General features: G+C 40.7%; 1 protein-coding gene across 4 annotated transcripts in view; it reads left to right on the forward strand.

Moving 5' to 3' along the window:
* ccny (cyclin Y) overlaps positions 1–22934 on the forward strand; it is a 37803-nt gene that overhangs the window by 10362 nt on the left and 4507 nt on the right. Inside the window, exons 2-11 of one of the 4 annotated variants that reach the window (XM_056364508.1) lie at positions 10307–10381; positions 11757–11777; positions 13082–13116; positions 13256–13279; positions 14198–14298; positions 14451–14486; positions 15275–15332; positions 15747–15866; positions 19147–19313; positions 22328–22490. In XM_056364508.1, the coding sequence (XP_056220483.1) occupies positions 10307–10381; positions 11757–11777; positions 13082–13116; positions 13256–13279; positions 14198–14298; positions 14451–14486; positions 15275–15332; positions 15747–15866; positions 19147–19313; positions 22328–22490 (800 nt within the window). The remainder of the gene's footprint in view (positions 1–10306; positions 10382–11756; positions 11778–13081; positions 13117–13255; positions 13280–14197; positions 14299–14450; positions 14487–15274; positions 15333–15746; positions 15867–19146; positions 19314–22327; positions 22491–22934) is intronic. The other 3 variants (XM_056364510.1, XM_056364509.1, XM_056364511.1) reach the window with 3 other exon arrangements.

Below are 22934 nucleotides of genomic sequence, written 5' to 3' on the forward strand. Positions count from 1 at the left end.
TATGGTGGCTCTAGTGGTGTCAGGGCTAATTTAGCCTGCTAACTGAGCATACAGCCATCAGATGGGACCACTGGAGTTGCTGCTGGTGCTTTGGTGCTTTGGTGTGGAGTTAATTAGATGCTGCTGATTGGCTGTTGGAAGTCGACCTGGACGGCCAAGTCTTGGCACAGCAACACTTGACAGCCAGCAACAGATAGACTGGACACTGGTTCATCACAATGGTTTGGTTCTGTGTAATTATGGTGCAGATAATGTGCCATCTGCCACTTGTCACTTATAAAGAGGGCTGGATAAAATGTGTTATTTTTCATTGTACTTTAAATCACAACATTTAGGTTTTCAGTAATTTGATGCTAACCCTGAGTCTGTTTTAACCACCCAAATACTGTATGCATATGTGTCTTTGTGCTTCACTAATAACTAGTGTGTGTGTTTGTGTTTATGCTGATTTCCTCGTGTGTACATGCATATGCGTTGTGTGGAAATGTAAACACAGAGTATGACAGAGCTTGGCACAGATGGCCTTCCTGTCATCCTCGGCTCCTTCCACAGCTTGGTACCGGATGAACCCTGCAGAGATGAGAGAGAGAGAGAGAGAAAGAAAGAAAGAAAAGAGATTTAAAAAGGAACTTTGAGAGCAGCATAGGGTGGTGGCAGGCTAATGCATCACATCTGAACAGTTTCTATTGTTATCAAACATATTTGTAATATAGATATATCTCACCTTAAAAGTCCCATATCGTGAAAATGGGTTTTTGTGTTTTTTATAAACTCAGATGTGTAAAATAAAAGCTTTGAAAATATGAAGTGGCTTACTAATACCACTCCTTTATGCCCCCCCCAGCTTTAAAAGGCAGTAAGAATTTGGTTCGGTTTCCACTTCAAAATCAGATTAGCAGTAGACATTGAGCAGCGGCCTGCAGCGGATTCGTCTGTGGGAAGGTAAGACAGTATAAACAACCTTGCGTTGGTAACTGAAAGTTAAGGACAGAAAGTTTTGGTAGCAGTTGTGTTGGAGAAACCCAACAGAACACAACATTTGGGCCGTCTTGAATAGGTACCGCTTGGCCAACAGTAAACTGGCTGAGTAAGTGAGTTGTTGAGCGACAGTGAGGGAGCGGCAGTGTGGCTGCTGTCAGGGCAGACAGAGGGGTGCTGATTGGCACAGAGCTGGGTTATAAACTGTCAATGTAGCTGCAGCCTTTTAGATTGAAAGAGAGCAAGAGCATGAAGCTGTTATAGTAAGATGTGCAATGTGACTGGCTCTGATTTACTAGCTGCTGAATAGTGGCATTTTCCCTTTTGGATTCTTTTGTACTTCATTATGTATTGAAACATAACAAATGTACAGAAATTATATGGATCCCTGCTGGTGGTGCATGGATCATGTTGTGCAGGGTTGCTGGGCAATGGTAGGAGAGGGCTGTGAGGGGTAATGTTTCCTTTTTAAACATTACATGTTTGACATTTTTCAAACCCTCCAATGCAGTTGCCCCTGATTGGCCATCTCTTGCCCACCTATATGACCCAGGTGCCTGTTCACCCATCTGCCCCTTTGCACCATTATTGCACCATAATCACCCTCTGTGCATACATTGATTGATGTCATGACAGTGCTTTGCCAGAGCCTGTGCTACTTGTCCGTGGGTTTATGTCTGTGTGAGTGTATCTAGAATTATAGTTGTGAGATTTTTCAGTATGTTGGACAGCAGGGCTTGCTTGCAGTTTTACCAAACTCTGACTCTTACCACTGTCCCTGACCCCAGAGCAGTGCAAAAGTTAACCTGGCAACTCCCACAGGCAAAGATTTCCCTAAAGTACCTTTCCAGCAGAAGTTGTATGACTTAAATTTCTGCTTTTCTAATGGTCTGGTTATCATGCAAAATTTGAGAAAATCTATGTATATATCAGCTTTCTGCAAACAGCTTCCGACGGTGGCACGTTTTCACTCTCTGTCCTTCACCCTTCATCAAAAGAATGACTTCCTGTCATCATCTCTAGGGCAATGTGTGAAGGTGTGCACATGATGTAAGAAATCAGTGCAGTGGTTTCTTTATCAGTGTTGTGTGTTGTATAGTGTCACCGCATCATCAAACACAGTAAGACTCAGCAGTTATTAGTACAGTGTAGTGTACAAGCAGGTGGGAGAAGGAGAGAGAGATAGACAGAGCAATAGAAAGGAATAGAAAGACAGCGCGCCCAGCTGTCTGTCTTTGCCTTTGATGAGCTTGCCTCTACCATCTGAATCGTTTCAAGCCAGCGTTGCCTAGTTACAGCGAGCGGAGGATGCAGGGATGGGAGGAGAGAGAAAGAGGGAGGGTGGGTTTAAGGCTGTCATCAGGGTGTAGAGTAAATGAGCCCTCTTCCTGCTCATGGACTCTTCAACCCCTAACATCCCTCACTCGCTTCTATGTCTCAATCTTCCTCTCTCTCTTTCCTCCTCACCTCTCTCTGTCTTTTTCTTTCTCTCACACATACACACACATACACATGCACACAGAACACATCAAAACAGAGTGTTCTACTTTGAAGGGTGGGTATCTTCACAAATATGGATCAGATGTTTTGAACTGTGCTTGTGAAATCTATATTGTGTATATGATATGACAGTAGGTCTTTGGAATAAGGCTTGTGGAATAGCATGGATTTGAGTCATAAAGTGTCAGCTGTTGGGCGGCAGTATTTAATGTCAGACAATGAAAATCTTTGGCTTCAATTATAATCCCTTGCGGACACGTACATGGACAGGTGCGGATGCATTGGTGCCCTTGTAGAGTAGTTTCCTTGCAGGCTGGCATGGACACAACAAATTGCTGGCCACACGATCATCCGTACAGAGCCTCCATACTTCCTCTTATGATGAAATTTACATCATGTGGACCTTAGTGGACCGTCGCATAGGCGTGGATGTGAAAAGTATAACACTCTCTGAAGTCTCAATGTCATCAATAATTCTTCACTTTTTATACATGCCCTCAATACACAGATGGAATTCTAAGTAATCGCTGATGCTGCATTGCTATTACTTAAAACCAGATTGTTAGACCTAAGCGCCTGGAAAAAAACTACAAGTTACTGGCCTCGCTAGATGAAACGTCATTAACAATTTGGAGTTTAGCCACTCTCTCTTTGCTTTTGAAACCTCTTTTTTTCTTTATTTGCATCTGTTTGTTCCTGCAACATCATTGACTGATTCTTCTTTTGTCCTCTTTGTGCATCAGTATAGCTTCCCAGCATGGACTTATACAGAAAATATAACTGCTGTACAGTGTTGTATATTGTCTCTGTGCAACAGTCATGGTGCTCTTTGCCTTCTTTGGGAACACTTTTCTTTTTCGTCACTCCTCTTCCCTCCCCTGTGCTATTTCTTTTCAGCTTCACCTAATTACAGCCATCTGTCGAGTGTAAAAGTAATCAACAGCAGTGCTCCACATCTGACACATCAGTATACACGGCCAGTTACACTGCCAGGAAATGTCGCTTTAACAAATCACAGTGATGGATTGTAGGAATTTGGGACTGGGTGGGTGCTGTAATGCAGTCCTCCAACACAGACCTGTAAGGCTCTACTTTATTGTAGTTCCTTTCCTCGTGTGAGTCCAGGATGTCTTCCCCTCTCCGAACAGGATGTGGCTGTGCAGGGGAGGTCTGGTGTGTTTGTTTGTTAATGTATCCATGAAACTGACCTCTTATTCATACTTACTGTGGCTTTCTTCACAGTAACAGAATATGTTTTAATGTTTTCTAAGTTTCAGTCAACTTCTGCGACCCACAAGTCAGTTATGTAACAGACAGATAATGTCAAGCTCAGACTGAAATAATGTATCTCAGCAATTTTTGGATGGAATGCTAGGACATTCTGTGCAGGTATTTGTGATGCCCAGAGGATGAGCCCTAATGACTTTGATGTTCTGTTGGTTTTTCCTTTTGCACATGAAATATAGTACAAACAGTCTCCTAGTGCCATTACCTGGTCAACATTTTAATTTGTCCATATGTCCAATTTATGACTAAATTCCTGTAAAACTAATGATACTTCCATCAGCCTCAGCTGTGCTTTGTCTTTTAGTAGCAATCAGCATATGTTTGCATGGTAACATGCTCAACATTGCAAACTTAATACCTGCTATGAGTAACCACAGCTTCACAGAGACTATTTATCTCGTTAGACCATATCGTTTGTAACGGATATAAAAGCATTGTGTTTGACAATCCTGTCATTAGATTTGAGAATACACACGCCTGATTTAGCACTCCTGAACTGACCAGATGTAAAAGTGAAAGGGAACGTTTTTAACTCAATCCTGACTCTTCTCTTTCTTTTTCTAGTCTGTGGTATTTTTACTCTTCTTACCAGTGATTTTCACCGCCTCTTGACTGGCTCAAAATGACACAACATTTTCAAACAAGCACAGAAATGCAGAGAAATGAAGAAAAAAAAAAAAAAAAGCTTCTTCTCAGCATTTTTTGTTCTCCAAGTAATTCACTCAAGTGACACAGCAACACTTCCTACAAATGTTGTCAGGCCACTGTGGCGTTTACTTACTATTGACTAGGGTTGCAAAGGGGCGGAAAATTTCCGGAAAATTTCCATGGGAAGTGAAGCTTGGGAATCTTGGAAATATTCCATATTGGAAACTTTCCATGGGAATAATGGGAATTAATGGGAATTTAGGGGAACTAACTGGGAATATATTATATATATATATATATATATATATATATATATATATATATATATATATATATATATATACATACATATATTATATGTTTATTCCACAGGCTCAAATGTGTGCCTTCAATAGTCTTTGTGCTTCAGGCTCAAAAGCGTGGTCCAGTCTTCTAGAAATCTTCTGTACATGTGATGGAGGCATGCACAGTGCCAGTAGGGGGTGTGGTCTCCTTAGCCATGCAGTAAGCAGTGTGCTCTGTGCATGTGATTGAGGAATGGCATGGATATTCAAGTGTATTTGAATGGCATTTGTTTGTTTTAGTCAAGATTATGCTAAAATATACTTTCCTCAACTATATTTAAGTTCCCTTCCATTTTTAAAAAAATTCCCAGAATTTCGCAACCCTACTATTGACTGCGTTTAAATTATTGTAATATTGCACACATATGTCTCAGATATATAGAAGTGATAGAAACGAGTATTGATCTTCAGCACAAGAACATCTGTGAATTATGTTTTAATGGTGGACGTTTTGGTATGATGGTCAAAATCAGAGAGCACACTAATGAGCATAGCTTTCATTGAAGTCATGGAAATGGGAATGTGTTTTCTATAGCGTTATCTCAGCTCATTCCCCTCCATCCTCTTGTGCCTGCTGGCTCTTCTGTAATAAAACCTCAGCTCTTTTCCTCTGATGTGCCTGCATCACTGCACAGAGTTTGGCAGATGTCTGCAATCAGTGATACAGGGGTGGTTAAAGCTGTTAGAGAGAGTTGTGATGGTGCTGCTGGGTGTTGTTACATTGGTGTGTGTGTGTGTGTGTGTGTGTGTGTGTGTGTGTGTGTGTGTGTGTGTGTGTGTGTGTGTGTGTATATGTGTGTGTTAGGTATAGAGGAAGCTAAAAGGTGACTGAGTCTAAGTGTTAGTTTTTCATTTATTTTGTGTCTCCACCATGAACCCTGTCTCTTTTTTGGATTTTACAACAATTAAAGAAACTAGCAATTTAAATGCCATTTTTTGTGTGTGGTGTGGATTTAGTACTAAAACCTTATAACTTATAACTGACTGTAACCATTCCTCAATGTAAACAGATGGGATAAATCTATTAAAGTGATTCTCAACAGAAAAATCTTACCATTACAGCTTTAGCTCCTTATCACAAACGCTTTTTAAATTAAAACAAAGCAGCTGTGTCATAAAGTGGTAAATGCCATGATGCAGATAACATACTTTCACAGAGGTGCAGGGTTAGTGCAACAGCAGAGCTCATAATATTTTACAGTCCACACCACCTGTGCTCTTAACTTTTTGAGATCTGCCCTGCCCTCTGTCGCACATTCACAGCCTGTGCTGTATTCACTAACAGTGGCCACTGTGCATAATGGCTCCGTCCTCTCTCTTTGATTTCCCACTTTCCTTCATTCTTGTATTACGAGACGCACACACACGCACACTCTCATACAGAATGCTATCAGGACCAGCTCAAAATTTCGTGCAGTGCAGAGGTCATAGAGATTGCGCTGTGATAAGTATTAGATGAAAACAGTTTTGCTTTTCAGCTCAAAACGATACTCTAGATAGATAGATGTGATCCAAGGTGAGATCGAGAGTGAGTGAAACACTGGCCCAGTGGGGCAAAAGCTTAAATTGTTCAAGGTAAATCCATATTACAGCTGTTCTTAGATACTTGACATGCAAACTGAGGAACGCTTGGCTTGGCTTTGCTTTGCCCCATACACTTGTCAATAGAAACTATTTGGTAAAATACCACATAATACACCAGTGGTCAAGTGCATTCCTTTTAACTTGTCTATTTTCAGACACCAGTTACATCTTGTGCTCTTCTCTCAAACACTCACACATTACAAGATGTGCTGCGTGCTTCTTATCTTAACCGTGTGGGTGTATTGTTTGATAGCATGCTGCTGACAGCCAGGCAGTGCTGTGCTGTGCCATCTGGATCCCCTCAGGCTGGCACTTCAGCGGGGCAGCCAAAAACCAGCAAAGGGCTTTCCCGTCTGGGCTGATGTTGCAACCCGAGGCGACCCTCATGACAGGCCCCGGGGGCGAGCGGGCAGAGCGCCAGCTAACTGCTAACCACACTAATACAGATCTTCCTGTTCACAGTGTAACTAACGGCAGTTGGTTGCAGCTGGTTGTGGTGCATATTTCAGGGTTTTCGTGGTTCTGAATGAGGCACAGATGCCACCTCAACTACGATTTACTGAACCTTGATTGTTTTTTTCAGTAATAATAAGACAATTCAAACATTGGCCAGGTACTACACCGATGCCGGTGACCTTCTGGACACTGAATTAGAATTAAATGTAGGGATGTGGGCTAAATAAATATTAAAAATAATAATAAATACTATGAATTAACTTTAATCATTCTTGATTTCACAAATTCCAAAAACAGATTCTTGTTATTCTTGTGATGTTGTTATTGTTGAGTCCAGATCCATATATAACCAAACAGGACTCGCGCATTCGTTTGATGAAGTATGCAGGATAACAGATAAAGTTCAACACGTCTAATTTATTAAACTGCAGGGAGGTCAGTGTAGCTGCTAACTGTAAAGCTGTAGGAGGGGAAATGAGTTGAAACATCTCAGTCTTTAATGAATGCATAGAGTTATGTTCATTCTTTGAAAAAGTGAAAGTTATTGCCATTAGTTATTACTGGCAGTAATCTGAAAAAAAAAATTGAATATACAAAGGCATATTGGTTAAAAAAAAGTAATGAACTATGGGTCATGGATGGAAGTGGATCCACTTGTGAAGTCATAAAGATCCCCACCATGAATAAATGCATATGGAAAATAAACAATCACATTGATTCAGGCAACCCCTTAGGAGTGGGTGATATGGGTAAAATTCTTTATTATCCTGTGTTATTTTATTGCAATTAAATGATCAAAAGTCAAAGGTCACTGTGACCTCCTGAAACATGTTTTTGGCATAATTCTTGAATTCATACTCTAACTTTGACACAATTTAACCCAAATGTTTTAATAGGATAAAATGATGATCATAATAACACTTATTCAGTGAACATATTTCCTGCAACTTGACAGTATGGCAGAGGTATACAACCGCGAGGCGGTGTTTCTACTTATCATGATGGATTTCCTTTGCTTGAAATGGAACATGGGAATGGTCCTCTGGCTTGTATAAGGGAAACAGGCAGAAGTGTATTCATTTATCAGAAGAAAACTGCTGCGGCTGTTTTTAGTGTTCATCTCCTTTTTGATTTTGTCCTTCATTTTTCTATATTATAGGTGTGTTCTGTTGGGTTTCTGAAGTGGTGGAGGTTTGCACATGTCGGTCTTAAATCCACATACTGACCTATTCCCTCCACTCTTTGTTTAGCCTACCTCCCTAACAATGTGTAACCACCACCCCTTACTTCATTTCCTTTCTGCTTCCTGAAATGCAGGAAGTTGGGTGCAAGTTCTTCTACCCCAGGTTGGAGCAAGGGAGGGAAAACTGGGGAGGGTACAACCACACCAGAGGTCACTGACACCAGTCATGGTGAGGGACACACCCTGGGTCCGTGGAGAGGCAGCTTCCTGTCTTAAAAAAAAAACGTTACATCATCAGAAATTGAGAAAGCAGTGATACTAACTAAATTATTTCAGCGCATTTTTAGAGCAGGGATTTCATGTGACACAAAACACAATCTCAGCTTTCATCAGTCATTTGTGTCTGATGTGTTGCAGATGTTTGTGTGAGCGTGCAATCAGTCCGGAAGTGTGTGCAGCATCATTGACCCACCTTCAGTTGTCCTTCGCTGCTCTTTGCTCGTTCCCACACACCAATCTTTTATTCAGCACCGTGTGTCACTTCCTCATACATCATGGCACTGTATGTGTGTGCGTGTGTGTGTGTGTGTGTGTGTGTGTGTGCGTGCATGTGTATGTGTTAGTGTCCTTTGAGGCTCTTCAAGTGGCTCTCCAACACAAAAAGACAGTAGTTCAAAAGAGTATGGACACAATAGCGGTGGCTTGTATGAGTAACCTGTAGTGTACCGAAAGAGACTCTCACCCCCCCCAGTTTCTCTCTGACCTTTGCTCTCCAATTTTCTTTTATCATATCCTCTTCTCTTCTCTTCTCCTCTCTGATCCTGTCTTCTCCCTGTCAATCACTTTTCAAAACCGTCACTCTCATGTCTTCATTTTCCACTCTATTGCCCTCTTTTCCCTTTTCTGTCTCTCTTCTTCTGTTTCTGTCTCACAGCATCTGTTCCTCTTTCTCTCTATTAGTGTACTGGGTGTTGGCCTTTTATGACCATTCCGGTTTCACTGACATCATCCAAAATACAAGGAAGCTGCTGGTGGGGTCACCACCACCACACACTGCTTGTCTACATTACATTTTTATTTAGTTTCTTCCCAGGTTTAGATGATTGGATATGTTGTTGTAATGTTACATCCCTATGTTATCATTCATTTTAATGTTAATGCTTATCCCAGCCCGGAACACGATAATGATCGTAACCTTGTGTCAACAAATGTTTCATCTAAGGCTTTTCAGGATATTAAATCAACTCACCTGGCTGCCATAAAACTCATGCAACATAGGGGGTATAATACCGATCCACTGTGTGTAGTATGAACATGTTGTCTGCAGGCTCAGGACTCAGGCAGAATACAGTATAAAAACCAACTAAATCACAACTTTTTTTGTAAAGTTGTTTAAAATTTAACAATAAAAACTTGTATCTCAACACAATTTAGCCAATGGGAATTAATCAGGGTAAAGAACCGTCTTCACCGGGAAAACAAAAAAGTAAATCGAGGCTGTGAGAAGAAAGATGTTGATAGAATATGTGCGTATCAGTTTAGACATATTATTTTACATGCACCGCATGTAATTTTCGACTTTATTCGGACATTAGTCTTATATCTCATTTCAACCTACTTTAAAAAAGTAAATTCACCTTGCTGACATCTTGTGTAAGGAAGCACCTGGTGGCACAGAGCTCACAGGCAGGAGATAGATGTTATCAGCTCTCAAGTGCTCAAAGTGCTCAGCTTTTTTACCTGTGATTTATTGCAGTTTCTCTTCGCAGCTACTGTCTGATGCGGGGGTTGATCCTAGGTGGTGTGTACGTGTGTGTAGACAGGGATCTAAAACAAATCTATACCTTTCTGCTGTGTTTGTTTAGCACATTGATTTACAAACCGCCGTTTACGCAGCGCTGGTGCAGAAAACTATCGGCTGACGGATTGTTTTTCCATTCAGCTCAGTCCATTACAAGAGAGGCGGTTAACCCCTAAACCCAATACCACGTCTTTAACCTCAGAATGGAAGGTTTCACTCCACAGTGTGTTTTAGTTACACTGGTGAAACATCATGATCGGATGATGATTATATTCTGTCAAATGAGCCTGACAGCAGTCAGTTTTAGTTGTTGGGGCTCTACGGCTCCGATCATCTGCTGCTGTACATACATTAAGAAAATCATGAATTAGTTCAGCTACTGAACAAACAGTTTGCAGACTCAAAGTGAAATTAGTTTTGTACAAAAGATGTATCCGGGTTTACACAGTATGCTGTACAAAAATCAGTTTGGAATGAATCTATAATTGCCTGTGACATTTAAGTTTTCTTCTCTTGTTTTTTCAGATCTTCCCATGGAGTATAATCCCTCCGATCATCCCCGGGCCAGCACCATCTTCCTCAGCAAGTCACAAACTGATGGTGAGTTCTACTCTATTCTGTTGGCATCTTGCATTTCTTCAAACTCTATCTTTGAAATGTCCTCACTCCTTGATTTGCAAACAGTTGGTCTGTCAGTGAAGCAGTATTTCTATCAGGAATGCATATGACCTGCTCCGACCAGGTGTGTGTGGTCTAATCCAGAGTGAAGAAATGTCCTGTGTTGTCTAATACTTGCCTGTGTGTTCTGCAGTTAGGAACACATTTAGATGCACATCAAAAATAAGAATTTAATGTGACTGACAATGGCTTTAATGCCCATAAGGAAACATCTGCATTTACGAGTGATTCTTACCAAAATGTGTCATTCACACCTTTTTGAAGAAAAGTGAAATTATACATCTAATGCAGTGTTAGTACCTTGAAATGGCAAGTATGAACTAGTTTGTTACAAAATAAGTAAGACCCCTACCCTAAGTTATGGATAATTGTGCATGTCAAACTGCTTCCCCACAGCTTTCAAATTATGTGACTTGAATCATTTAAACAGTAATGTCGCACACACGCTTCTCACCACTTTACATGACCTAACTCCCTCAGGACCCCTGTCCCCAATATTCCTCTCCATAAGTTTTGGCCCCTGATATACTCAGTGTGCCTTTGACCATGCATGTTTTTGTCAATTGATGTTGGCCTCAGTGGTGTGGCACCTGTTGACTCAAAGAGCAGCCATGCCATAAGTGGCCGATTGCACATCAAGCGATAAGGCAGCTTGCAAAGATGTATCTTCAAAATTCAAACTCATTCAAGTCAAGAGATGACTCCTACTTTGTGGTAAAGCAAGGTGTTTCATTGATGCAGAGAATTCCAATATGCAGCTACACAAAAGTACCCTTGACCAGCATCCTTTTATCCTCCATAAAGACTCCAGGCTCCTGTGAAAGCTTCACACCAGTTGCCTTTTCGTTAGTGTTTTGATCATCTTATGTATCTGTCGTCAGGCAGAGGGACTGTCTGAGCCTGTGAGTGACAGCAATATCACATTTAATCAAGTGAGATATGATGAAGTTGTTCTTTGAGACCACCTTTCAGTGCAGAAGTAATCTCTTTACTGTGAGGATAAGCGGCTTAATATTGTTCCATTTACGCACTCTGGAGAAAAACTGGATCAGCTGAAAAGCTTGTAGCCTGAAGGCTGACATATTGATCTGATATTCAAGGCTGATTCTCCACGCTCTTTTATTAGCCTTATCAAGCTCTTGAGTGAATGTGTGCTGGCCTATTTTCTCAACGTATTGCACATTCATACCAACACAGGATGACACACAATATGGGCAGTTTTGTAAACACTTGAGAATCCATTGTGCATCTGTGTCATAAGTAAACATAGAGACAACTTGGACTTTTGTTTTTTCAGTTGCCGTGCCCAACAAGAGAGGTAAGCATGAATGTGTGTGGTCTCAGTAGGCAGGCAGCAGTATGCTCACTGTGTGTTTGGGCTAGACACTTCATGTAGTCTCAAGCTTTATTGTATTATTGTACTTGATCTGTATTGTCATCTGTTTGCAGGTGATGTGTCTTTGCTGCTGAGCTACTGATATTCTGTGTGTGTGTGTGTGTGTGTGTGTGTGTGTGTGTGTGTATATATGTCGGGCCATAATTAATAGGGCTGCATAGCCTTGTGTTTTGATGACTGAAATGTCACGTGTCATCTTATTTTTTCTCACTGGCAGTGCTTAAGAAATCTTTGCTTTTCAGAAGATGTGAATGTTTACAGCATTCATCCTGTTGTATAAATAAATGATAGCATTATATAAACATATATGTGCATAAATATATATTTGTAAATGTAACTTTTTTTCCACAAAAATGTGCAGCCCTAATTATGACATAAGAGCCAGCTGCTTTTTGCTAGAAAGCAGCACACACAGTCACTCAGTGGGAAAAAATGTGCATTACAGTGTGTGTGTGTGTTTATTTGTGTGTGTGTCAGAGAGGTGAGAGACAGACAGTACCAGGATGAGAGGTGCCAGACAGCTGATGACGTCACTGTGTGTGACGCTGTGCTCTGCATCTGTGCCAGTTGTCTTTGCCTTCCTTTTCCCCTCCTGTGTTTTCCTACATCAGAGCGAACAAACATATACACTTATAGACACACATGGATACACAAACAGACACCGCACTGACACACAGCTGTGTGTGTGTGAGTGTGTGTGTGTGTTATGCCATATTTGGAATTACACCTCTCATCCCGGTACAACAGCTGTATAAAATGAACAAATCGTTACGTCCTCTAAGCAGAATTAGCAAATGAACAGATTCTTGTGAACAGAAAGAAAATAGATGAGCTCAAATTACAATCTGCACTTGAATTAAAACAGTCAGTACGCTTGACTTAATTTGGACTCACATAGGGCCAAAATGATGAATGGATTAATTAGTTAGCTCACTCTCATTCCCACACATTAAAAGACAATTTCCAATGTATCAGGGGAGGAAGGCATTTGAGTAAAGCATCAGCTGTGTGCTGAAAGTGCTTTGCTTTGTTTAATGCACTGTAGTATAATTAGAGGAAAAAACTGTTCATCCAATATCCTCTCAATATCTGTGATGGGGAACTTTAACCCTGGATAAATGCTGCTCCCTGTCTGTCAGGGCAGTGTACTGCACTGACACTGAGTTTGAAGTGTGTGTTTGCCGCTCGCTACAGCACTGACACCTGTCCCTCCATCTTTCTTTCAGTTCGAGAAAAACGGAAGAGCCTCTACATCAACCATGTAAGTAAGATGAGGGACATTGTGAAAGAGTTAGTGAATGTTAGTGTCATTATTTAACTGTGAAACGATCTGCTCAGTTAGAATTGTGGTAATTATAATTGTGCAGATGGTAATTTTAATGTCTTGTATTTTTTGCAAGTTTACACACATTTCGGAGAACAAGGTAAAGTCCTGAGAATAATCCTTAAAAATTATCCAACCCATTGTCCTGCACCCAAACCCCCCTCCCCCACAGACTCCACTTATAGTCTTACTCCCAGATGTACTTCAATGCCATTATTCATATAAAAGTAGTAGAAATTATTTCATCACATTATGGTGTAGTTCATCTTTGCCCATTACCCCCTCAAAATATGCAATTTCAGTGATGAACCAGTAAGGTTTTTATCTGAAAATAATAAACATGTTTTTTTTTATTTTGAATAAATTGCAATTATTCAGTTCCTGGAGGAAAGAACTGAACTATCCACACTTTTGCATCAGATGACAAGTTCACCTGAATAGTTAAATATAAGGGAGAAAACAATGTTTCTGAGATTTTTATCATCAACAATACATTAATGCTTTTAGAACACTTGTTCAAAAATTCACCATGAGAAAATAAACCAGAACAAAATGAAATTAAAGGACAATTCTGTTCTTATGTTTTTTATATTTATTTTTATAGTTATTTTATTTAATTCCCAGTGAACTTGACCGTTTCAGTGCACTGATGTCATATTTGACTATAAAGTTTATTGGCCAATATATCGATATCGGAATTTATTTTACTCCCTAATATCGGCATCGGCCCCAAAAATCCAAAATCGGTCGAGCTCTACTAAATAGAAGTTTGGGGGTTTGTCTAAAGATGGACTTCACCATAAATGCCATTGCCGCATGCAGCCATGTCACATGCTGACTGAGGTCAGACAGAATTAGTTTGTGAGCTTACAGGTGCCGTACTTTCCATGGCTGTTTACAGGCGTTTTGGCAGGTCTGAGTATGACAGAAATAGAGATTGACATGTGTGTGTGTGTGTGTGTGTGTGTGTGTGTGTGTGTGTGTTTGTATGTACTGTATTTTTGTTTGTGAACTCCAGCATCATCCAGGCCCAGTGAGACGGAAGTACAGCTCATGTTCCACCATATTCCTTGACGACAGCACCGTCAGTCAGCCCAACCTCAAATACACCATCAAATGGTAACTTTATCTCCTTTTCTGCCAAAGATGGAGTAGCTCATTGTCTGATAATTCATTTCTTTCAGCATTGAGGAGAAGTGTTGTGGCTCATTTCCATATTATCCCAGTTTTATTTTGAAATTAATTTTCATTTCTCTTTTTTGTCTTTACAGTGTATCCCTCGCAATATACTACCACATAAAGAACAGGTATGATAAGTGTTTTCAGTCTTTCATTCAGGCTGACAGACAAAGCCAAACTTAGCAGAGAAAAATGCCCCTTATGGCTTATGTTGAAGGTTACATTCACACTACTACAGTTTCATTTTAAAACAAAAACAATCTCCATCCATTTATTAGCTCCAAATACTGGGCATTCACGTGCCAGTGTAAACAGGAAGCAGACTGTCCACTCTGCATTTGGGTTGTCCAGTCCAGACTACAACGCAACCCTGGAATTTTCAAACTAAAACGGGTAGTAGTAGTGTGGATGTCAGGCGTAAAGTAGCAAAACAAATGTGTTTTAAAATTAAAACGTAGGGTTGATGTAGCCGAAGTGTCAAGCTCTTTAGATACTCCATATGAAGCACGAGTGAACAGGGCATCGTTTTTCCAAGAAATATATTCTTGTTCAGTGCGTAAAACAATGGACCTCCCAAGAACCACTCATACGGACAGATTTATTCTTAAAACATATGTATGTATGAGTTAGTTAAGATTTTGTGGCTTTCACCAATTTTCTTATTGGTGTGAGTGAAATTCACAAGCGGTCGAGACCTGTCATATGCAATCAGTATCTATATTCACTGTAACTGGCAGGAATCTGATGTAAGGCAGTTGTTTGAAGTGCAGACGTGTCCCCCATAAAAGGCTGATTGAACAGGAAATATTTTAGAGGGTAGATGAAGTCGTGTTTTAAATGAAATGAGTTTCACACCATCTGTTTTTTTTTATTTCTTTCACACTCTGATGTTCTTCCTCTCCGTTTGTCGTTTCAGAGACGTCGACGGAAGAATGCTGTTAGACATTTTCGACGAGAAGCTGCATCCGCTGTCTGTAAGGCCTTAACTGAAGATAAATTTCCATTACGCACACGCTGTAGAGTTGTCAGGATTCATCAACAAGACAAACCACACAAACTGATGAGCAGCAAATAAGCCCACGCAGATCAAACAGTTGGGAAATCTGTCTAGTAATCTCTGGAGCCATCTGGATCATTCGGATGTATTTTCAGTTGAATTTTTGCAGGGTTTTAATCCAAGAATTTACATAACCACTTTGCCCGATGGTCCATATCCAAAGCTACAGAGCACTCCATTCAAAATGAATACTCATCTATAAGCAAAAGTCTCAGCTAGAAGCTTGTATTTCCATTGTGGTAAACAGTCAGATCAAATTTGAACCTTATGTTTTGGTGTTTTGTTTTTATTCCATTTCACTGAATGTATTGTGATTATTTATTCATTGTAGAAGTCTGAGATTCCTGCTGATTATGACAAACACGACCCTGAGCAGAAGCAGATCTACCGCTTCGTCAGGACGCTGTTCAGCGCCGCGCAGCTCACCGCTGAGTGTGCAATCGTCACACTGGTGAGTGTATGCATGTGTGCGTATGTGTTTGCGTATGTGTTTGCGTGTGTATTTCAGTGCTCACACTAGGAGGGAGTGTTGCTTCCAGATTTTCTTTTGTGCTGTCTCCGGGGACATTCACTCTTGTTTCTGTTGCCATCCATGGACTGTTTTCTCCCATCTATTTTTGGACCTCATTTCTTCTTCTGGAATCGTATGAAATGTTCAGTATATTCCTCCAGAGGTTGTGTTCCCATAATTGTTGAAAAGTTAAGTTCTCACAGCAGAGAATAGAAAGAAGAGGAGGAATTATGACAAGTTTGGTTTGATCTGTGTACTTTCCGCTCAGAACTGTGTAACGTACAGTTCGTCTGTGTCTGCAGCAAGCATACAGTTTGGACTTTAATGTACATTAGGCTTTCCCTCCAACACTTATGACATCATGCAGTGCTCACTTGGGTTGAAAATGTGAAAAACAATGTCAGCGGTTCTCCACCTCATATCTCATTTTCCTCTTTTATTTTTCCTCCACCGGAGAGAAAAAGTTTCTATAGCATATTACATGTGCTTTCTGTTCATCATAGAGCGATTAGAAGCATTAAAAAGCTTTAAATGTAGTAATTAGGAATCTTAATATGTAACTATGATGTTTATTATATATTTATTTATTTAAACAGTTGGATGGTTGGATTAAAATATGATTTAGATTTAAAAGTGGTAAGTTTTAATCCTTTATTCAATCGAGCTTTACTTCCTGTTTTACCGCTGTATAAACTAACTTAAAGTAAAACTGAATACATAATAGGGTTAATTAACATACTAACATTTTTTTTAAATATATATATATATATATACTTTTAGGTGCCAAGTTCACTAGTAAATGAAACCCCCCCCCCCCACACTCATCTGCCCAGAAACATCTCTTTCCACACTTTGTCGCTCTTGCTGACACGTGTGTCCCTGGAGACTGGGAAGCGTAGGGTTAACATGAACGGCCCAGTATTGGGTTGCACTGCTTCCTGACAGTTGCACAAACGTGTGAACTGCATATATGGGTGGATGTGCATTTGTGGCCAGACTAACTGGAAAGCAATGACACGGGCATACTGTACTTATGACATGACCGTGTTTGTGTCTCGGTGTCTGTGTACCGATGGTCTTCAGCAAAATGTCTTAGCATTTTAAGTATAAACTCCAAACCATCAGTAACCATATGCATTTCTGAGTAACAGTGTATAGTAGTTAAAAACAACCACCAGTTGGTGATGAGATCAAATTGATTCCTCTGTTTAACTGAGTGAGCCATAAACTTCAAATCAGGTGTCTGCTGCTTTGGTTTCCCATTGGTATTAATAATAGATGTGATGTAGTACTCTTAAGGAGCAGGGTTACTTTTTAAGCACAAAATCTCTAGAAGTAACAGAAACGTTTAGTAGTATTATGTTGTTTAATCATTATCAGACATTTTCATATGACAGTTTTTTATCCAGTAAGAACATACTCTGTTTCAGAAATGAGTCTCATCCTGAGCTCAAAGGTTTATTTCACCTTTGAGCTCCATGGAGACCAGTTGATCTGTGTAGTAGTAAAACCTTATCGGCATTATTTGCCCAGGAATCACAACATTAAATCATTTGGCTTTAATCTGGTTGCTGTTTGCCAACCACACTGCCTCTATATTCTTTGTTGTGCTTGTATAGTTTTCTCTCTGTTTGTTGTTGCATTCATATCATTTAGCATGTGGGCTGGCTCTCATTTCATGCGGGCTGTCTTCAGTGTTTGCCGCCTGCTGCCAGATGAGTGTATATGTGGTGTCTGTTGGCAGTCTCTGGGCCACAACAGAGATAGGTTAGCATTGCCTGCAGGCACGGAGCCCGACCCAGCATGACTTGTCCAATTAGCCACCTGAGCTGTGCGAATGGGAAAGTCAAACCAGGCTGCAAAATAGGATGAAAGAATATTTTCATTTCTTTTTCACAAAATCACACCCTTCTCTCTGCCCCTCCTATTGTCCAAACCACAAGGGACCATTATATGTCAAGTAATTACATAGTAATGATCCTCTAGCACATGACCATTTACTTTCTAACAGTGTTCTTGGATTCTGCCAAGAATTTTAAGTCCCATAATACTGACAGTTCTGCCACTGTGCAGATTCAGACAGAGTTATAACAAGTGGAAAGCACAGCATGTTCCACTCTGCCATAAAAAATACAGCATCTCTGCTAACCCAATTACACTGCTGTCCTGTCAGACTTCAACTCTGCTAGTTTTACTGTAAGGGCTGTGAATTCAGATCGCTGTTGAGACTGTGGTAAATTTCACTCATGGAAAAATGAAGTCGCTAATTAGTTATGGAAAAATGAGTGTAACTACAAGAATATGATGTAATGTTTGGATTAAAATCATTGTTCCAGATTTTTAAAAATTGCATGTTTAAATTGTCAAATGCTAAAATATTACAACTGCTAGTAATACAAAATCATAGATTGTAATATAAAACACTTAAGTTAAATATGTCAAAGAATATAGATATAATTATTAATATAAATATAAAGTCTGAACATTTTTATGCAGCTTTTTTGAGAAAACTCACTACAGGTTCCTTCTGGCAACAGAATGTAATAGAATATATTCTCTCATAGGGTCCAACAAAATGATGATCAGTGGATCAGAAGGATGAGCTTCTGTCCAATTATTCTAGCTTGTAAGGAACAGGTGCCTGCGGGTTCGGTGTGCTTTGTGATCTGCGCACAGTGGGAATTCTGGCTACTCAAAGAGAGAGAGAGAGAGGGAGCGAGAGAGAGAGAAATGGAAATGGGGCGGGAGGCAGAGAGATGGAGGGGTTCGATCCACATGGATATTTTATGAACACGCTCCAGGGAAGATTTCATCAGCCTCTGACATCTTGTTATTGTGGTTTTTACCTGGAGGTGAAGTAGGCAGGAAAACACAAAACAGCAAAACTAACTCTACCAAGGAATGTAGACACATGCTACTTACATAGGAAACGGATTGATGTGTTTTTTTTATTATTTCATTTACTTGAAATGAAATACACTGATAGACAGTTTAGTGCATTGACCCAGCCTGTTGAACATTGTACTGATTAAACCAAAGTCATGACCCAGTTTGACCATCTCTCGTTTCACTGCAAGACCTTCTTTTATTGTTGTTCTAATAATGTGTTCAATCTTTGGGAAGAACAGGCTTCTGTCATGTGCAGTATAATCGTTTTATCTTCAAACTTAACTTTGAAACTTTTAACGAGATACTTACATGTGACACGTGTTTGTCTAAGGTGTATTTGGAGAGGCTCCTGACCTACGCCGAGATCGACATTTGTCCTGCCAACTGGAAGCGCATCGTGTTAGGAGCCATCCTCCTGGCATCCAAGGTGTGGGACGACCAGGCGGTCTGGAATGTGGACTACTGCCAAATTCTCAAGGATATCACTGTGGAGGACATGTGAGTCGCTGAGAAAACGCTCACAAAATTGCATATTGTTAATATGTAGGTAGTCGAAAGGGAACTCAAATGCAATGCACATACAATAGAAAGGCCTATAGATTCAGGTCAGTTACACTAAGCTGATCTTTCTGTGTTATGAAGGTGGCAGGAGATATAAATTAAGTAATTCATGACCTTTAGAGCCAACTTTTCATTACTCAACTTCTATTGGGAACATAAAGTAAATTGGCTACAGCTGATATTTCACATAATAGCTTCCTGGTTCTGTTTTTGTGTTGAAGCCAAGAATTATGCTGCTGGTAAATGCTATTAACAGGCATTGGAAAAAAAAAAAACACTAAGCATCGCACTCTAATTCAATTACAGTAAGGACTGAGAAAACACCTAATTCTGAGGTTTTATTTCTGGCCAGAAATGCGCTGCACAACATGTGCTTAGTTGGAAACTGGGTGGTATTAGAATAAACACATTATCAGTAGGTGTGAAACCAGCTGAAATCAACAACAATCGTCTCTCTTTCTTTCCTGTGGAAGCAGTCTTCTGTGGCACGGTGCTGCAGTGATCTTGTGATTGAAAGAACCGACTGGAGAGGTTCCATCACAACAGCTTCTCTCAAAGGACAAAAAAAAAAAAAACATTAAAAAAGCGGCTTGCGTGGGAGGTGCAGCTTCACATGACTGAATATACCATACGAAGGCTTAAATAAAATTTGCATATTAGAACATACTGTAGCATATTTTCTGAGATAGTAAGAAACAGTTCAGTGAGGGGTGAAGAACCCCAGAGAAGAGGCAACAGGAGTTAACAACCAGCTGAAACCAGACCTGTCTAGAGGATACGGCTGCCTCCACAAGTCTTATTGTGTGTGTGTGTGTGTGTGTGTGTGTGTGTGTGTGTGTGTGTGTGTGTGTGTGTGTGTGTGTGTGTGTGTGTGTGTGTGTGTGTGTGTGTGTGTGTGTGTGTGTGTGTGTGTGTGTGTGTGTGTGTGTGTGTGTGTGTGTGGTGCTTACAAACAGAACTTACAGGCATTCAAACCACATGTGTATGTATACCATCGTAAATGAAGCTTATGTTCCCAGCTTGAGGGCGTTAAGTTGAAGACAGATGGGCCATGGATAGGATCTGTTCATGTCACATTTATGCAGCTCAAAACATAATGATTATTTTATTATCGATTAATTAGCTGATTGGTCTTTAAAATGTTTACAAAAAGAAAACCGAAGCCGAAGTGAACCTTTTCTGTGGGGTCCAAAACTGCAAGATATTCAGTTTACTTTGGAAAAAAAAGCTGAATTTTTATTGACTTGCTTCAGCTCTGTTTGAAACAAGCATTCTGACCTTACTTGGTATCTTGCTTTCAGCCATTGTTATTCAGTGTTCCTCTGTACTACTTTACTTGTCTTCACCCCAGCTTGTGACAAACAGTCAGGGTTTTTCTGTGCTCAATATAGCCTGAGTTTGTGGGGTCAGCCGGGGTTCAAGAGGTGCTGAGAGTCACTTGTGTGGTGGTCTGGACATGCTCAGGTCCACCTCATTGCCCATTTTGTCCAGCACTCTTGACTGTGATCTGTTGTGGCTCGCAGACTGGTTCTTGAGCCAAGAAACAGTATGATAGAGGATCAGGACGCAGAAAATACAGTCTATCCTTTGTTAGAAGAAGATTTATGCAGCTCACAGCTTATATCCGCTCTTCTTGCATCTTTCTCTATAAATAAAAGTCAATAATCCACAATATCGAGTCGCCACGTTTATTAGTCCCTCAGAAGCTGACAATAAGAGATACACTTACTGGACATCGACTTAAGGGGTCTCTCTGTAGCAAAGACTTCTGAAGCAATAGATTGAATAGTTTTTCGATTAGATTAAAAATGCAATTGGACATTGCTGTGTGTAATATTTAATGAGTACTCAAGACGGGGAGGAGGTTTCATGAGCATGAGGAGCCAACACTGTCCTGTACCACATCCGTCTCAAATCCACAGGAATGGTTGGATTAATCTGAGGGGGAACACGATACTGTAGACGTGTTGCCACTGCTACAACCTCTGACCTGTGCTACATTCTCACTCTTCTGCACCGGTGGCTGTATATTCTCGTCCTTGGGCTCAGATTCACTCAGCCGACTGACTGTAATCCACCTGTGTGGGACGCTTTCCAGCGGGAGGAGCCTGGCATGTGCTTCTGCCGCACGCCCGAATGGCAGTTTACTGGACAGTGACTCAGTGTTTGACCACAGATTTCCTCGGAAGATCAGTTTTATGTTTTTTAAATCCCTGCTCTGGAAGCTAGCCTGCTGAATTCCTCGTAAAGTAACTGGAAGAATTATAGAGGAGTGGAGAAACCCACAAAGAAACAGATGAGAATAGCTTGAATGAGTGCCACAGCCAGATAAAAAAGAAGCAGTATTATTAGGCAGAGTTTGGCTACACTGGAGTCTAAATTTAGCTCGTCTGTTGCTGCACGCCTGTAAATGTGCATGGGTTGGGGAACAAAGGCGAGGAGGAAGAGATGGATCTTGCTTCTTTTGCAGGTTACCATGCAAAATGAATCGGTCATGACTGAAAAGAAATAGATGAAAGCGGCTGTCATCGCGTTGCTCAGGGGATCACAGAGCGTGAGGAAATGCATGACAATAGCATTTTCAAGATGTGGGATTAATATTTTTTCTCGCACATAATGCTCAGGGCTCCGTTGCTGTTGCGTTCCCTGTCGTTATGAAGAAAGCCTTATGTTTGGTGGGCGTACTGGGGATTTACTCAGTGCTTGTGCATTGGCACTGTACATGAGAGGTTAACACCCACTGTCTGTAATAGGTGATGGATTTGCCAAGATGGTCTCATGAGTATCCTCTGTCTCCTCTTCAGTCTCTCTGTGCAGGAATTCTTTGTAGACATGGTCGAACTAATTCTGTTTGAATCTCACTCTTTGTAAATATCTTTTTTTCAAGCATTTCTCACCTCATGCCTCCTCTCTTGCGCTCCCCCCCCCCCCCCCCCCCCCCTCTGCTAAAGGAATGAGCTGGAGCGTCAGTTCCTGGAGCTGTTGCAGTTCAACATCAACGTGCCGTCCAGCGTCTACGCCAAGTATTACTTCGACTTGCGCTCCCTGGCTGAGGCCAACAACCTCAGTTTCCCCCTGGAACCTCTCAGCAGGGACAAGGCCCAGAAACTAGAGGTGAGTAGTACACGCACAGGAAAGTGGAAGCAGATTTAGATTTTGTTGAGTCCAGGTCATACAGAAAAATTACAAAAAAACAAAAAGTCCAATTTGGTGTTGCCTAACAATGAAGCAAGGCCATCTGCGTAATTAGTATTTTTGAACAACAGAACACACATGCACACAAAGCACAGTTGAGTGAAGGATAGGATGCAAGGCTATGTTGCTGTGTAATTAGCTTCTCTGCCTCAACATCTGTCTCTCCCCTCCCTGTCCCTCTGCCTCACTCCAGTTAGCGTTTGAAACACATCTCAGCCACAGCGATGGAGCTGGCGGATGCGTCTGCCTGCTTTTTTCTCTTTTCATCTAAAATAGACCACAGCAGAAATGTTGACATTTCAAAGCAGCAAAGCACTGGTTTAATTAACAACATTAATCATGCCTTCATCCCATCCTGTTTTC

The sequence above is a fragment of the Seriola aureovittata genome, chromosome 20, assembly GCF_021018895.1.
Source record: "Seriola aureovittata isolate HTS-2021-v1 ecotype China chromosome 20, ASM2101889v1, whole genome shotgun sequence".
Lineage (NCBI taxonomy): Eukaryota > Metazoa > Chordata > Actinopteri > Carangiformes > Carangidae > Seriola > Seriola aureovittata.